This window comes from Haemorhous mexicanus, chromosome 8 (assembly GCF_027477595.1).
Source record: "Haemorhous mexicanus isolate bHaeMex1 chromosome 8, bHaeMex1.pri, whole genome shotgun sequence".
Classification (NCBI taxonomy): domain Eukaryota; kingdom Metazoa; phylum Chordata; class Aves; order Passeriformes; family Fringillidae; genus Haemorhous; species Haemorhous mexicanus.
In genome coordinates this window covers 1005673-1023463 of record NC_082348.1, presented here as the reverse complement: position 1 = coordinate 1023463, position 17791 = coordinate 1005673, and the positions used below count along the sequence as shown (strand labels likewise).

Here is a 17791-nt window from a genome sequence, read left to right as displayed (position 1 = left end):
AGATCCCTCCTCAGTGTTCTTTATTTCTTGTTCCAATAATCTGCAGCAGGCTCCGTGCCTGGGGCAGATGTGCTGCTCCAGGAATGCCCAGCTGGCTTTTCCATGGATACCTGTTCCTTGGCCTGGATATTCTGGTCTTTGTTATTCCTTTCTTCCAGCTCTGCACAAGCAGGGGCTGTTGAATATTCCAGCTCTCTCCCAGGTGTTTCCTCGCAGGCTTGCTCTCCTGAGGGATCCTGGCTTGGGAATGGCCTTAGGCTGCACCAGGGGAGGTTTGGGTTGGATATTTGGGAACATTTCTTCATGGATAGGGCTGTCCAGGCCTGGCAGAGTCCCCATCCCTGCAGGGGTTTCACAGCCCTGTGGATGTGGCACTGGGGACATGGGGCAGGGTGTCCTGGGCAGTGCTGGGCATGGTTGGACTCCATGCTCTGAGAGGCTTTTCCAGCCTAAACCCCTCTGGAATTCCACAATTCCAGCTGAACTGCCCTTCCCAGAGCAGTTGCAATCCTGGAGCAGCCATGCTCAAGGTCTCCTTTTGGAAAGGCACAAACTCCTGAGCTCTCCTCGAGGTTAGCTCTGGGTTTCCTCTGCCTTCTGGGGGCTTTGAACCCCTGGAATTCTCTGGGGATTGGGATGTGCTGTGGGGTGAGGAGCACAAAAAATCCCTGCAGGGATGGGGACTCCACCTGAGCACCTTTTCCTGAAGGAATTGCCCCAAAATCCACCCTGAGCTGCCCTGGGCCAGCCTGAGGCCGTTCCCTCTGCTCCTGTCCCTGCTCCCTGGAATGATCCCAAATCCCCCTGGCTGTCCCCTCCTGGCAGGGAATTCCAGAGAGGGAAAAGATCCCTGGGGATCCTCCTTTGCTCCAGGCTGAGCCCCTTCCCAGCCCCCTCAGGGATTCTCCAGCCCCTTCCCAGCTCCCTCAGGGATTCTCCAGCCCCTTCCCAGCTCCCTCAGGGATTCTCCAGCCCCTTCCCAGCCCCCTCAGGGATTCTCCAGCCCCTTCCCAGCTCCCTCAGGGATTCTCCAGCCCCTTCCCAGCTCCCTCAGGGATTCTCCAGCCCCTTCCCAGTTCCCTCAGGAATTCTCCAGCCCCTTCCCAGCTCCCTCAGGGATTCCCCAGCCCATTTCCCTCCCAGCCCCTCTCTCCCATCCCACTCCAGCCCTTCCCAAGCATCCACACCTCCTGGGGCTCATCCTAAGGGAAGAACCCGAGCCTGGCCTCCTTGTTTTCCCCGTGTGACACTTTGCAGCCAGGTTTGTCCCAGCTGGGCACTCCCAGTTTATGGGTGACAGAAACCAGTTGTGGTCCAGGCCTTGCTTTGTGCCTGCTGCTGGTTCTGGGGGTGATTTGAAGGTGAGGTTTAAGAGAAAAGTGCTGGTTTAGCTGCTGGTGTGTTACACAATCAGGCTGCACCGAGGCTGCTGTGAGCTCAGTGATGATAAAAGTGGTTGGCAGGAGAGGGGGGAGAGGCCTGGCGTGGGTAAAACGCTGGGACATTCCAGGAGAGTCATCAAAAACGTCAGGAGGAATTGGGAATTCATGGAGGGGAAGGCTGTGCTCGGGCTGGAGAGAGCCTGGAGGGCTGGGGGCTGCTCCTGCCTCCCTTCCCTGTGCTCTGGGCTGGGTTTGAGGGGGTTTGAGGGGTTTGTGGGGGTTTGAGGGGTTTGTGGGGTTTGTGGGGGTTTGAGGAGTTTGTGGGGCAGGGGCAGGAGGAAGGGGTGAGGGGCTGCAGCCCTGCCCACTCCTGGCTGATCCCAGCTCCCTTCCTGGGGAATGGAGGCAGAGGCTGGCCCTTTTACTGGGCCCTGAGCTGCCCTTGGAGGCAGCCAGGGGAGATGATCATGTGCAGTGCTCTGAGGGAACCTGGGAGCCCAAACCAAGCCCATCAGTGACCGTGGCAGGGCTCCAAAGGTTTGGAGCTGTCTGTGCCATTCCAGCACCGGGAGAGCTCTGGGGATGCTGGGAACAGCTCCCTCCTCTAATTGCAATATTCATTTCAGCCTCCTTGTCCTTGTTCTCCAGCCTCAGTGACTCTCTGCAGCTCTGGACACACTGAGCAGGGGATGAGCAAATCCCAGAGCTCCCAGCAGAGCAGGCTCAGCCCTGTGCTGGGGATGAGCCCCAGGATTTCACACCAAACCTGGGATGGGCTCCAGGAGCAGGGCACTGGGTCAGCGTGTCCAGGTGCCTCTGGAGTCTGGGACCTGCAGGAAAGGGGGGATTCTGCCCTGTGCCCCTGTGCTCAGGTGAGAGCCCACCTGCAGAGCTGCCCCAGCCCTGGGCTCCCACAGCAGAGGGACCTGGAGCTGCTGGATAGAGCCAGAGGAGCCTGGAGATGTTCCAGGGCTGGAGCCCCTCTGGAGCCAGGCTGGGAGAGCTGGGAATGCTCCCCTGGATGAGGGAAGGCTCCAGGCAGAGCTCAGAGCCCCTGGCAGGGCCTGAAGGGGCTCCAGGAGAGCTGGAGAGGGGCTGGGGACAAGGATGGAGGGACAGGAGCCAGGGAATGGCTCCCAGTGCCAGAGGGCAGGGATGGGTGGGAGATTGGGAATTGGGAATTCCTGGCTGGGAGGGTGGGCAGGCCCTGGCACAGGGTGCCCAGAGCAGCTGGGGCTGCCCCTGCATTCAGCTCTGGCAGGATTGAAAACAAACAACAAGGAGACAAACAGTTGTGCCCCCAGACAGGAAAATGCTCCATGGAGTCAGTTTATCCAGAGGTTTATTGGCTGTGGAGCAGAGCTGGGTCAGCCCTTACCTGTGTGGGGCTGTGATTGATTCCAGCCCAGGCAGGATGCAGCCTGGGCTGGAATCAGTCACCCTGTGCTAACCCAGCTCCTGGATCTGCTCTGAGCCTCTGCCCTGCCCCTCCTGCTGGAATTCCTGCTCCTGTTTGGGATTTATTCCATGTATTGCCTGCAAGGATTCGTTCTGCTCAGGCTTTGTCAGAAGGGATAATGATTCAAGGAGCCACTGTGTGAGCCACTGTGTGCCAAGGACAAGAGGGAATGGCTTTTAACTGAAGGATTGGGGGGGATTTAGATGGGATATTGGGAAGGAATTGCTGGCTGGGAGGGTGGGGATGCCCTGGCACACATTCCCAGAGAAGCTGTGGCTGCCCCTGGAAGTGCCCAAGGCCAGGTTGGAGCACCCTGGGACAATGGGAGGTGTCCAAAGGTGGGTGGGATGGGATTTAGGCTCCCTTCCCAACCCCTCCCATGTTCTGGGCTTCCTGGCAGTGATGACTTTGGGATGCTTAGAGGTCCCACGGCTGCTCTGGGGTGAGCCAGGCACCCCAGCCCCCTCAGGAATCACCTCCTGCTCCACTGGGACAGGTCTGGGGGGAGATAAGGCCGAGGTGCAGAGATGAATGGAGCTGGAGCCTCTCGGAGCAGCAATGTTCCTGCTGAGATTTCCTCTGCTCGTTAAGATATTGATCTGTGGCTGCAGGCCATCCCCAGACAAATCACCCGGGACAGGCAGCGCTGATTGTGATTTAGGAGCTGGGCTGGCTCCATCTTCCTGCTCTCTGTGCCCGGGTTTGGCCCCCCCAGGGCTGGAGGTGGGCATGAGTGGGGCTGGCTCTGGCTCCTGGGGTGGTTTTGGGGTCGCTGTAACCAAGAACTGGAATATTTTAAACTGAAAATATGCTGTGAGTGCAAGGGCAGTAAAGATCAGGGAATCACAGGGTCATGGAATGGGTTGGGCTGGAAGGGACATTAAAGCCCACCCAGTGCCACCCCTGCCATGGCAGGGACACCTCCCACTGTGCCAGGCTGCTCCAACCCCAATGTCCAGCCTGGCCTTGGGCATGTCCAGGGATCCAGCCCCAGCTGCTCTGGGAATTCCAGCCCATGATCCCTGTGAATGATCCATCCCTTTTCCCTTTTTATTCCATAGCATTACTCTTCCCCTCTTTTTTCCCGTGCTGCTGAGCACATTCACGGTGTCCCTCTGGAGCCTTTCCTGCTCCTCCTTGTGCTGCAGACCCTTTAAATTCCCGGGGCAGGGAGCTGGGGCTGGGATTTCCCCCGGTGGGGCATTGCTGACTCTGTTCAGAGCTCTGTGTGATGCAGAGGCTGGGATTTATATTTAATATTGCCCACGATTTCCCTGCCCGTGCCTGCTCCTCCCAGGGCTGCTCAGCAGCCAGACCCGGGCAGGGCTGGGAAACTCAGAAAAATTCATGGGAAACTCAGAAAAATTCATGGGAAACTCAGAAAAATTCATGGGAAACTCAGAAAAATTCATGGGAAACTCAGAAAAATTCATGGAGTGCTTTGTGCCAATGTCCTCAGCCAGAACAAAAAAAGAGATTTTTTTTTTGGTGTGTTTTTTTGTTTGGTTGGTGTTTTTTTTTTTTTTGTTTGTTTGTTTTTTTACCTGGAAGAGGTCAAGAATTTAAAAGCTGCATGAAAAACATGCCTGGAGTTGTAGCCTGGTCCATGATGCCTGTGAAAGCATCCCAGATTTCCACTGTAGGTGGGATGTTGGGACGGAATTCCTGGCTCTGAGGATGCTGAAGCCCTGGAATAGAATTCCCAGGGAAGCTGTGGCTGCCCCTGGATCCCTGGAAATGTCCAGGGCTGGGCTGGAGCAGCCTGGGGTGGTGGGAGGTGTCCCTGCCATGGCAGGGGTGGCACTGGATGGATTTGGGATCCCTCACGCTGGGATTGCTGTCGGTGTGTCTGTGCTCCCTCAGGAACGTGTCTCCAGGAGCAGAGTTTGGGGAATGCCATTCCCTGGCTGCTGGGGCTCTGAGGCAGCAGCTGAGCTCACCTGGTAATTAATTCATCAGCAGGACTGCCTGGAATTAGAGCTGCGCTCCGAGAGAGGCTCCTAATTGGGAGTTAATGGCTCATTAGTGCTGAGCAGATCAGCCTGAGAAGCCGGGCAACACAAACAAAGCAATTAATGATTTTCAGGGAGTGGGCTCCACGTTCCAGCGCTGCTGCTGGCCCCGGAGCACCGAGGTGGGGCTGGGCCAGGTGTGCTCTGGGGGGCTCTGGGGGGCTGCTGCTGCAAAGGCAATTCCCTCTGGAATGCCCTTTGGGGGTGTGGAGGGGCTGGGATGGTGGGGTGGGGTGGCTGTGGCTTCCTGCTCTGGGGCCTCCTCCCTGTTCATCCCCAGCTGGGAATGATGGGGTTGGAGAAAGAAGGGGAAATGAGCAGCAGTGGCTCCTACCCAGAGAGCTTTAAGAATGTAAATCGCAGAATTTCAGGCCGGCTTGGGTGGGAAGGGATCTTAGAGGCCACCCCAGCCCACCCCTGACCCTTTCCACTATCCCAGGGTGCTCCAGCCTGGCCTGGGACACTTCCAGAGATGAGAAGGGCTCCAGGAGAGCTGGAGAGGGAGCTGGGGTAAGAAGTGACAGGACCCAGGGAATGGCTTCCACTGCCAGAGGGCAGGGATGGATGGAGATTGGGAGTTGGGAATTCCTGGCTGGGAGGGTGGGCAGGCCCTGGCACAGGTTATTCCACGGATGGCCCTGGATCCCTGGGAGTGTCCAGTGCCAGGCTGCAGCAGCCTGGGACAGTGGGAGGTGTCCCTGCCATGGCAGGGCTGGAATGGGATGGGATTTAAGGTCCCTTCCCACCCAAACCAGGCTGGGACCCTGTGAAGGTGTGGCAGCACCTCTGCAGCCCACCAGGGTTTTTCCTGGAAGCAGAGCAGCTCCCTGACATTTGGGATGGGAAAGGCAAAGAGCCCTGGCCAGAACTGCCAGTGTCATAAATCCCAAACGCTTCTGAAACCTGCAGGAAATAAAAGGCATCGTTTTCCCTAAAATGGCAAAACTGCTCCAGACTCGGAGGCTTTTAAGCCAGCCTGGGGAGAGCTAAATCAGCACGATGGGGATGGCAGGCAAGGCTTGGATGTAAAATTAGAAACCCCTGGCAGGCATGTGGGTATTTGTGCAGCTCGGGATGTGGCAGATTGATCCTCCTGGGAATAAGGAGCCTGCTGGATGACATCACATCCCCAGGGATAGGGGCCCTAATTAACCTCCCTGGCTGCGGGCTGGGGTCAGGACTGCCTCCCTCCCTCCCTCCCTCCTGCAGGAAACCATCTCCCTGTGCCACCCTGGGATCTGAGCCACGGGGAGGGAGCAGCATCCAGCAGCTCTGAGCCTCCTCTGCCTCTGCTGCAGGAGGTGTGGGGCCTGTGGGATGTGGGATCCTCGTCCCAGGTGTTCTGGGGTGTGGGGCCTCCTCATCCCAGGTGTTCTGGGATGTGGGATCCTCGTCCCATGTGTTCTGGGGTGTGGGGCCTCCTCATCCCAGGTGTTCTGGGATGTGGGATCCTCGTCCCAGGTGTTCTGGGGTGTGGGGCCTCCTCATCCCAGGTGTTCTGGGGTGTGGGATCCTTGTCCTGGGTGTTCTGGAATGTGGGATCCTCGTCCCAGGTGTTCTGGGATGTGGGATCCTCGTCCCAGGTGTTCTGGGATGTGGGATCCTCGTCCCAGGTGTTCTGGGATGTGGGATCCTCGTCCCAGGTGTTCTGGAATGTGGGATCCTCGTCCCAGGTGTTCTGGGATGTGGGATCCTCGTCCCAGGTGTTCTGGGGTGTGGGATCCTTGTCCCAGGTGTGCTGGGATGTGGGATCCTCGTCCCAGGTGTTCTGGGATGTGGGATCCTCGTCCCAGGTGTGCTGGGATGTGGGATCCTCGTCCCAGGTGTTCTGGGGTGTGGGATCCTCGTCCCAGGTGTTCTGGGATGTGGGATCCTCGTCCCAGGTGTTCTGGGATGTGGGCTCTCCTTGTCCCAGGTGTTCTGGGGTGTGGGATCCTCGTCCCAGGTGTTCTGGGGTGTGGGATTCTTGTCCTGGGTGTTCTGGGATGTGGGCTCTCCTCGGGACAGGTGTGAGGGTGCTGTGGAGGGATGGTGAGCACCTCGTGCTGCACCTGGGTCACCTGGGGCTCAGGAAAATGTGTCACCAAGGGGGAGAATCCAACATGGAATTGCTGAGGGCGTGGAGGTGCTGTTTGGGAAATTTTTCCTAGGGAAAAGGGTTTTCCAAGTCGGGGAGTCCCAGTGAGATCTCTGCTCACTGCAGGGAAAGGGGGAACTGCCCCATCCCTGGGAGTGCTCCAGGCCAGGCTGGTGCAACCTGGGATAGTGGGAGGTGTCCCTGCCCGTGGCAGGGGGTGGGATGGGGTGGGATTTACTGTCCTTCCCAACCCAAACCGCGCTGGGAGTCTGTCATTCCGTGATATTTGCATATATTTGTATATCTATGGCCCAGCAAGGAGTGTGTGGATTCCTGAAGAGCCTCTTGCAGCCCCAACCACCGGGCTGGCAGTGATCCTCCCTTTGCAGGGAGTGTTTGGCAGCCCCTCCTGCCAGCTGTGTGCCACAATCCGTGTTTAGTGCACAGATGTGGTGTTCCAGCTGTGCAGGGCTCTGAGGTGCAGGACAGGAGCTGTTCTGGGCTGGGAGGTGCTGGGAAGGGCAGCTGGGATGTTCCCAGTGCCAGACAGATGGATGCAGGTGAGGAGCTGGGAAAGCTGCTCAAGCACAGCCTCAGCAGCTGTCTGGGCACGGAGGAGCAGGAGGATCCCTCAGAAGAGGAGTTTGGGGTTGGCAGGGCTGCTGGTCCCCTTTGGCAGGCTCTGGGCTCATCCCCTGGATCCAGCCCTGGGATAGCCTGGGAACACGGGAGTGCAGCCCGTGTTCTCCAGGAGTTTTAAATATTGGGGGGTCTTGATTTATAAATATTGGTTTTAAATCTGAGGGGTTGTTGAGTGAGGTTTGCAGAGAATTGTGGAGTATCAGGGCTGGAAGGGACCCACAGGATCATGGATCCAGCCCCTGGCCCTGCACAGACACCCCAAATTCCCACCCTGGGCACCCCTGGCAGTGCTGTCCAGACCCTCCTGGAGCTCTTGGGAATGTGCCCACTCCCTGCACAGCTCTGGCTGTTTTCCCTCTCCCAGGATGGATCTGGGGTTCTCCCCTTGAATTCCTTGGCCAAGCTGAGGCTGCAGGAGAGGGGCAGGAATCACAGAGCAGCTGTGTTGGAAGCAGTTCTGGGCATGAATTGATGACCTCAAAAATGTTCCATGTTTTAAGAGACTCAGCAAATCAGTCCCTGTGTTAAACCAGCAGCACTAAATCCTGAGAGGTTATTCCCAAACACAGCTCCCTGCTGCCTTCTGTGAACCATGGAATCCCAGACTGGTTTGGGTGGAGAGGGACCCTAAAGCTCACCCTGCAGGGACACCTTCCCCTGTCCCAGGGTGCTCCAAGCCCCATCCAACCTTGGACACTGCCAGGGATGGGGATTCCACAACTTCTCTGGATGGTCAGAGGCAGGTGATCCCTCTCTGCACCACCCCTGACGTTGATCCAGGTTATTTTCAGCTCAGAAGGTGGCTGCTGACTCCCTGTTCTATTTCAATCAGTCTCCCAGCCATCCCTTTTCCATGGGGTGGCTGCAGGCTGGGATGCTGCTGTGGAGCAGGTCTCCCTCTGGCAGCACTCAGGGATCATCCCCAGATCCTGGAGCCCAGGAATGCTCTGCCTGCGTGGCCCTGTGTCCACCCCAGTAAACTGTCCCTTTCCATGTGAGGAGAGCTGGATTTTCCATCCGGGAAGGCGTCTCTGGCTCCCCCAGGGTGTTTTTGGGGCTGCAGAGGGAAGCTCTATTTTGGTGCTGAGCCCATATGGCCGGGTGGGTGTTTGGAGGAGGGGCTGTGAGAGGGGAGGGGAGGGCTGGGCTCAGCCTCACAATGCAAATGTTCTGGTCTGGAGAGCAGGAATTATTGTAAATATCTTTTTTTTTTTCCCCCTTTTCTCACTGTCCCCAGACTTCCCTCAGGTGTTTGCTCTGACCTCCCAGTCTCCTGGGATTTAACAGAACATTCCTTTCTCCCTGTGGCTCTTCCCCACCATTCCCAAAATCGAGCTACAAATGAATCCCCTCACTTCCAGCTGCACTTTGAAGCCCAAATTCCATGAAAAGCAGAACCAGCTCTTTTTTTTAGGAAAATCCCTGTGAGGCCATGGAGTCCAACCATTCCCAGACTGCCCAGGCCACCACAGCCCCATGTCCCCACATCCACAGGGCTCTGGAATTCCTCCTGGGATGGGGACTGCCAGGCTGGACAGCCCTTTCCATGGAGGAGTTTTTGCCTGGCACAGATTCCCAGAGAAGCTGTGGCTGCCCTGGATCCCTGGCAGGGTCCTGACCAGGTTGGACAGTTCTTGGAGCAGCCTGGGACAGTGGAAGTTGTTCCCTGCCCCTGGCAGGGGTGGATTGGGATGATCCTTAATTTCTCTTCCAACCCAAAGCGCTCTGGAATTCTCTGTTCAGCATAAGGATTGTTTCCATAGGGCTGTGCAGTCAGGAAAAATCTGGGAATACTGGGGGCTGATGGGAGCTCTGGAGAGCACCTGCTGCGTTTTTCCAGGGCATGGATGGGCAATGCCAGTTTTTATCCACACCCCACTTTACCCATGTCCCCAGCTGCCTGGGAATGTCCCCACCCAAGGAGAGGGGATCCGTTCCCACTCCCATTCCCATCCCTTTCCCCTGCCCTTCCCGGTGCTCCCCAGCAGGAGCTGCGTGGGGCAGGAGTGCAGTGCTGCCCTTCTGGCGCTGCTGAGTCAGTCCCAGGCGGGTGGGAGGCAGTGATGCAAACCTGGGGAGGTGGCAGATGGCTCTGGGAAAGGAGCCTGCTCCGAGGAAGGAGCTGCAGGGGCTGGGATGGGCCCTGACGCATTCCGGCTGCGGGGAAGGGGAGCGGAGCCTGGGGCTGGGATTAAAAAAAAAAATCAGGAGAGGATAAAAATAGCAGGGCAGATTTCTCAGCCAGGATTAATTATTGCGTGGAATGTGTGTTATTGCAGGGAATGTCTGATCCAGATAACTGCTCCTGCCTCTGCTTTTCCAAAAGGGTGGACAGCCCAGCTCCAGGCCAGGAAGGGCAGCCCTGGAGGCTGCCAAACTTTCATTTTCCCCTTTTTTTTTTGGTACAAAATAAAGGGAGGTTCCTGGCCTGCCAGCAGCCCATTGCAGCCCTGGATATGGGAGCAGGAGCAGGACATGCTTTCCTGGGCTGCTCCCATGGGATTTTGAGAACCTGCCGTGATTTGGGCTAAGGATGGTCCTGGCAAACACCAGGATGGACTGCTGAGGGTGCCAGGGAAATCTGGGGGTGTGAGGATTAAAAAGTGCCCCTGGAAGAGGCCTGGCTGATAAGGAGAATACCTTTGGTGTCATGGCTCTGTTTAAATGTCAGGAGTGCTCCGGGAGGACAGTGGGAATAACGCAGGAGGTATTTATGGAATGGAGATAAACAACGTGGCTGAACTGAGGAGCAGGGCAGGAGCCTGGATTGCTCCCCAGGGTGAGGAGAAATAAAGTGTTTGGGATAAAACCATGTCTGACTGACAGGAGTGTGGTCTGGAGCCACGGGAGCATGGGATCATGGAATGGTTTGGGTTGGAAGGGATCTTGGAGATCATCTTGGCTCCCTTCTGCACACAGACCTTCGTGTGTTAAATCTGTGTGTGTTGGAATTCCCAGGGATTCAAATTCCCAGAGCAGCTGTGGCTGCCCCTGGATCCCTGCGAGTGTCCAAGGCCAGGCTGGACAGGGCTTGGGATAATGCAAGGTGTCCCTGCCCACGGGTTGGAATTAGATGGTCTTTCATCATCTTCCCACCCAGATAATCCTGGGATTCTGTGGTATTTTCATGGATTCATCAAGGGGTTTTGTGCTTGGTACCTTTAGGACATGTTTTGTGTCTTCCATTTCAGGAAATGATGGGGTTTTTTCTCTTTAACCAAAGTGTGTTTTTATGAAAAAATTGGCTCAGCATCCTCTCAGGGAGCAATTCCCAATCTCCCACCCATCCCTGCCCTCTGGCACTGGGAGCCATTCCCTGGCTCCTGTCCCTCCATCCTTGTCCCCAGTCCCTCTCCAGCTCTCCTGGAGCCCCTTCAGGCCCTGCCAGGGGCTCTGAGCTCTCCCTGGACCTTTCCCCTCTCCAGGAGAACATTCCCAGCTCCCTGGCCACGACTGCCAGAACATTCTGGAGCACTCCAAGCCATCATCACTTTAATCAGGGACCAGCCTTGTGCTGGTGCTGGGGAAATGTTAATGCCAGAAATAGCTGCTGCTGCTGTTCCCAGGGAGGTGGAGGTGCTGGAGCTGCAGCCCCACGCTGTCTGTGCTGCTCAGGAGCCCTTCCCAGCCTGCCAGCTGAACTGCCATGGAGAATGCAGGGGGACAGGGAGAGCCTGGGAGCTGAAACCCCCCTGGGCTGGGGGCTGAGCCCTGTTGGTGTCCCCATTTTCTGGCTGACTGCAGATCTCAGCCATCTGTTGTGGTGTTGTGAGAGGGTCCCCAGGATGAGGTGAGAGGTGAGAATGTGACTCCATGTTCTTAGAAGGCTGATTTATTATTTTATGATATTATATTAATAGAAATGCTATACTAAAGCTATACTAAAGAAAGATAAAGGCAACAGAAAGCTAGAAAAGAGTGAATAGTAAAAACCCGTGACTGAGCAGAGAGTCTGACACAGCTGGCTGGAATTGGTCATTAATTAAAAACAATCCACATGGAACCAATTAAAGATGCACCTATTAGTGAGCAACCTCCAGACCACATTTCAGAGCCATCAGATAAATATTGTTTACATTTCTTTTCTGGGGCTTCTCAGGAGAAAACTCCTGGGCAAAGAAGATTTTTTTAGAAAATAACATGGTAACAATCTGTCACCGCTGCAGATGTGAACATCAGGATATCCCATTTATCAGTTATCCAATTTATCAGCTTTCCTCAGGTAAATGGGATGAACCAGCTGCTGTCCCTGTGTTTGGGGTGAAGCTGTGGCTGCCCCTGCATCCCTGGAATCATCCCAGGCCAGGCTGGATGGGGCTTGGAGCAGCCTGGGGTGGTGTCCCTGCCCATGGCAGGGGTGGGATGAATCCTGATTTCTGATCCTTGATTTCCCCTCTGACCCAAACCATCCCAAGGTCCCGTCATTTCTCCTGCACTCCTGGAAGAGGAGAGGTTGCTGTGGGAATCCTTTTCCCTGCAGCAGCCAATCCTCCCTCAGTCCTACAAGAGCAGAGGCTGTGTTGTATGTTCTTATATCAAATCCTAATCAGGTTTTCCTCTTCCCTTCATGGGCCTTAAATTACAGCTCTGAATTAGCTCAGTTGGCAGAAATCCATCAGACTTTGCTGTGTGATTAATTTTTCACTGGTATTTTGGAGGTTTTACAGGTAAGCTGCAGGTTTAAGGCAAATCATCCCCCCAAGAGTGCACAGGGAGGAGCCCCTGGCTCAGCTCCGGGGGTTTTAACCTGCAGGGCAGGAGCTCTTCCTGAGGAAAAAGGTAAAAACCTGACAAAATAAAGATATTTGTGTCTTTTGGCCAGGAATTCCTGCTGGGGTGCCTCTCCCTGCCAATGCCAGGACACAGAGATGCCCTGTTTGTGGCCGTTGGGACCCCGTGCTGTGAGTTGCTGTAATTCCCAATTCATTCCCTCTTTCCCCGCTGATGGGGATGAACTTTTCCCCATTGGGAAGGACACCCGGTGTGTCCCTGTGTCCAGCTAACTGCATTCCAACGGCTGAAGGTGACATTTCTGGCATTCCTTTGGAGAGGGAAAGAGCCAGGGAACCTTTGGGTGCCAGAATTGCTTCTGAAGCCTCTCCCAGGGCAGGGGGGAGCTGTTAAAAGCTGATTAATGATCCGTGATTTCCCAGGCAGCGGCCAACCTCGGGATCAAATGGGATAAATAACAGGGCTGGGATTCTTTTCAAGGCAATTTATGATGAGCTCTAGAAAACAGCCAGCTCCATCTGGGCCCTTTGGAAATTTGGAAGTAATTGGAGGATTATTAGAGGGTGGAATTAGTCGAAGCATTTATTTACGGCTTTTTTTTTTTTGGCCTCCATCTGCCCCCTCATTAATCTGGGAATGCAGCAATGAGCTGGGCTGACAGCGAGTCACAGAGTTGTGGAATGGCTTGGAATGGAAGGGAAATTGAGGATGATCCTTAATTGGATGGTTGGACACCTTCCACCATCCCAGGTTACCCCAAGTGGCCTTGGACACTTTTAGGGATGGGGCAGCCACAGCTCCTCTGGGCTCCCCACGTGCACAAAAAGCACTCCCTGGTTTTGAGGCGATGGAGAAGGGGCTTATTGGATGTTTTGGGGTATTTCTACTGGAATTGTCGTACCTGCTCAGGTGGGATTGGTGCGCAGGCAGAGCTTTGCTGGTTCCCTGAGGCCTCGGTGAGGGGGGCTGAGCTGGGAGCAGGGAACAAAACGCTCCAAAGCCTTTTCCTTTGACAAACGGCTGCTTAATTCCATAATAAATAATTCCACTGCAGGCAGCCTGTGTGCTCCCGAGCTGGACTGGGAATTTATCCTGCGAGTGGTTATTAATTGTGGGGAGAAGTTGGGAAGATGGGAGCAGGCCCGTGGCCGGGTGCAGGCCTCAGAGCAGCGCAGGCCGCGGGCCCTGCTGAGGGGGAACTCCTGAGGGGAAAAAGCTCAAAAAATGAAAACCCTTCCATGCCAACAGCAGGAACGGAACACTGGGAGCCAGGAGGGAGGGATATCCATGAGGAAAATTCATGGAAAATAATCCTGGGGTGGTTATCAGAAGGGCTGGTGGAGGTGGGGAGCATGTGACTGATCCTGCTCTGTCTGTGGGAAAACATGGAAATGCTCATGGATTTGGGGTTGGATGGAGCCCCTCTGCTCTGGAGCCAGCCTGGGAGAGCTGGGAATGTTCCCCTGGATGAGGGAAGGCTCCAGGCAGAGCTCAGAGCCCCTGGCAGGGCCTGAAGGGGCTCCAGGAGAGCTGGAGAGGGACTGGGGACAAGGATGGAGGGACAGGAGCCAGGGAATGGCTCCCAGTGCCAGAGGGCAGGGATGGGTGGGAGACTGGGAACTGGGAATTGCTGGCTGGGCTGGGATTGCCAGAGCAGCTGGGGGTGCCCCTGGATCCCTGGCAGTGCCCAAGGCCAGGCTGGAACACTGGGGCTGGAGCAGCCTGGGATGGTGAGAGGTGTCCCTGCCATGGAAAGGGTGGGATGGGATGGGATGGTTTTGTTTTTAAGATTCCTTCCCACACAAACCATTGTGGGGTTCTGTTGTTGCTGGAATACAAGTGTGGAACAGCAGAGCAACACTGAGAGCTCAGAGCTGGGGCTGAGGCGTTGCTGAGAGAACAGAACACAAAGGAAAAGCTGGAAAACACAGCAGAGCTGGAAGAAAAGCTGGGAATTGATTTCTCGTCCTGGCCATGGTAGCACCTCTCAGCACTGTCAGCTGGCTGATGTGTGTTCCCAAGAGCGTTGGGAATATTGGCTGCTGCTCTTCACCCTGAGAGGCTCTTAAATAATTTGTGCCCTTGGGTTTGTTGGGAGGGAGATAAACAGATCTGAAAGACAAATGATATTCCTGCAGATATTTTCCCCTCCAGTGAGCTGATGTGGGAATGAGACAGAATCTGCAGCTGGTTTTCCTGAGATTCTGCTGATGAATTTTCCCATGGTAATAGTGGGTAGAGAATTCCTCCTTGGAAAGCCTGCTGGGAGAGGCAGGACTGTGGGGCAGGAGGTGGAAATAGCCCTTGGGACATTGCCATGGGATTGCCTGGGATGGGAATGGGGATGGACGTGGGACAGGGGATGGGAATGCTGGTGCAGATGAGGATGGAGATTGGGATTTGAATTTGAGTGGGAATTTGGATGGGAATGGGAACGGGAATGCAGGTGGATCTGTGTCTGGAGATGGGGATGCAGAAGGGCATGAGGATGTGGATGCAGATGCAGAAGGGGACAGAAATGCAGATGTGGATATGGATGCAGATGTGGATGGGGATACAGATGTGCATATGGATGAAGACGTGGAATCCCACTTTCAGTCCCTAAGGAAGTCCCAGCTGGGGTCAGGGCTGAGGCTCAGAGGGGAGGCTCTGGGATCTGCTGATGAAGCTGCTCCTGAGCAGCTGCAGAGCGAGGGGCACAGCTGCAAGAGGAACTCACTCAAATTGCCATTGCTCTCAGAACTGCAGGTTTTTCCTAAGCCCTTTGGGAACAGGATTGCTTCCACTCCACTCCATAAGCAGGAGCACCTGGGCTCTGGTTGGAAATTCACTGGGAAGTACAGAATATGTCCTGGGTGAGGCTGTGGGGTGGCTCCAGGTGTGCTCCTGCAGATGTGAGGCCTCCCTGGCAGTGGGAGCAGCATCCAGTGCTAAAAACCCCAGATTCACATTTTCCTCCCAAGGGATAAAGTGGGAAACAGAGTTTTGTCTTGTGATCAGCAGCGAAGCCAGCACTGATTCCATCAGCAGTAGCACCAAGTGGGATGAACTGGAATTTTCCTGGCCATGTGTCACGTTCCATCCCACTCCCCACCGCTGCAGCCCCGCTGTTGTTTTTCCTGTGCCTTCCCAAGTTCCTTTCCTTTTCTCCTGGCTCCTGGTGAGCCAGGCAGGGGATGTGTTTGCAGAGGTGGATGGAGCTTCCTGAAATCCAAATGTCACATTTCCACTTGGCTGCGTGAGGAGCAAGTGGCAGCATAGTTCTATTTGCAGATTTCTACAGAGAGTGGTTAAAAATAATAATAATAATGATAATAATAATAATAATAATAATGAAAAAAACCAGGATTTCTTCTGGAAGCTTCCAGCAATCCATGAACATCATCTCCCTCTGATTCCCAGTAATAATAATAATAATAATAGTAATAATAATGAAAAAAAGCAGGATTTCTTCTGGAAGCTTCCAGCAATCCATGAACATCATCTCCCTCTGATTCCCAGTAATAACAATAATAATAATAATAATAATAATGAAAAAAAGCAGGATTTCTTCTGGAAGCCTCCAGCAATCCATGAACATCATCTCCCTCTGATTCCCAGTAATAATAATAATAATAATAATAATAATAATGAAAAAAAGCAGGATTTCTTCTGGAAGCCTCCAGCAATCCATGAACATCATCTCCCTCTGATTCCCAGTAATAATAATAATAATAATAATAATAATAATGAAAAAAAGCAGGATTTCTTCTGGAAGCCTCCAGCAATCCATGAACATCATCTCCCTCTGATTCCCAGGGGTCACCAGGGTGGCCAGGTCTGGTGCTTGAGGGGACTTTTCTCCACAGTGGGAGGAAGAGGAAGGGCAATGTTGTGCCTCTTAGTCATGGATTTTATTGCCTGTTAATCTTTCGGAGCTGGATCCCAGCCTGGCAGTGATGGATGTGGGAGCAGATTGCTGGTGAGGCCTTTGAGGAGGAATAAATGTATTTTGTAGGACTTGCTGATGGGTTGGAGTGTGCTGATGAGGGGCTGGTTTTGTGTGCGTTCGTGGATATGAGGGAAACATGGAATGACTTAGGACTATGGAATAACTGAGGAATACTTTAGGATCTGACAAGTCCCATTTGCCCTTTCAGCTCCTGCTGCCTCAGTGCCAGGGTTCTCAGGTAGCCCTGGTGCCCCTTTGGCAGCAGCACCTTCAGAAAGGCTCTGTAAATGTAGGCAGGAATTCCTCAGTTCTGCCCCTTCCGCTGGTGTTGGCTCCTTTCCCCTCGGAAGCGATGATTTAACAGCTGTAGTATCCAAAATCACAGAATCCTTAGGGTTGGAAAAGACCTTTGAAGCCATCAAGTCCAACCATCAGGCCACTGGCCCACGTGCCCAGGTGCCACATCCACAGGGCTTTGAAATCCCTCCAGGGATGGGGACTCCACTACTGCCTTAGGCAGCCCTTTCCATGAAGGAATTTTCCCTAATATCCAACCAAACCTCCCCTGGTGCATCATTTCCTCCAAAAAAGGGCAGGCCAATGCTTTTTTTTTAAATACATTTAAACCCATAAAATCCATTTCATGGAAGTGCTGAAGGATTTCTGTGCATCCCCAATTTCCCGGGACTGCTGGAAGCTTTTCCTCCCTTCTCCTTGCAGGGATGACGTGCCAAGCCAGGACATCCTACACGGAGGACGAGGTGCTCTGGGGCCATCGCTTCTTCCCGGTGATCTCCTTGGAGGAAGGGTTCTTCAAGGTGGATTATTCCCAGTTCCACGCCACGTTCGAGGTGCCCACCCCGCCCTACAGCGTGAAGGAGCAGGAGGAGATGCTCCTCATGTCCTCGCCCCTGATCCCGCCCGCCGTCAGCAACAGCAAGGAGAGGAACAACTCCGTGGAGTGCCTGGATGGGCTCGACGAGGTGGGCACAAAGCTGCCCTCAAAACTGCAGAAAATCACCGGGAGGGATGACTTCCCAAAAAAACTGCTCAGGATGAGCTCCACCACCTCGGAGAAGGCCTACAGCATGGGCGATCTGCCCATGAAACTCCAGCGCATCAGCTCGGTGCCCGGCAACTCCGAGGAGAAACTGGGCTCTAAGACCACCAAGATGATGTCGGATCCCATGAGCCAGTCGGTGGCAGAGCTGCCCCCCAAGCTGCAGAAGCTCTCGGGGGGCGGCGGCAGGATGGAGGGGAACCTCCCGCCCAAACTGCGCAAAATGAATTCCGACCGCTTCACATAACACGGCTGGGACTGCCAGGAGGGCAGCGGGGGCTGCCGGGGGCTCGGGGCCGCCCAGGGGCCGGGGTGGGCTCGGGGGAGCCGGGTGGGCTCGGGGGAGCCGGGGTGGGCTCGGCGCTCCAGGAGTCGGGAGCGTCCCGCGGGGCTCCGAGCGAGGGCCGCGTCCTCGGCACGTCCGATCCCAGCGCATGCAATAACCGTGTGCAATCTCTGCATCTCGTCCGTGGCATGACTCCTCCTGTATTTATACT

At 54.9% G+C, this 17791-nt stretch overlaps 1 protein-coding gene across 1 annotated transcript in view; it reads left to right on the top strand.

Moving 5' to 3' along the window:
- The window catches only part of KCNJ3 (potassium inwardly rectifying channel subfamily J member 3), a 31015-nt gene extending 13433 nt beyond the window's left edge, over positions 1-17582 (top strand). The window contains exon 3 of the mRNA XM_059852447.1: positions 16955-17582. Coding sequence (XP_059708430.1) covers positions 16955-17541 — 587 coding nt within the window. The 3' untranslated portion in view covers positions 17542-17582. The remainder of the gene's footprint in view (positions 1-16954) is intronic.
- The last annotated feature ends 209 nt before the right edge of the window (positions 17583-17791 follow it).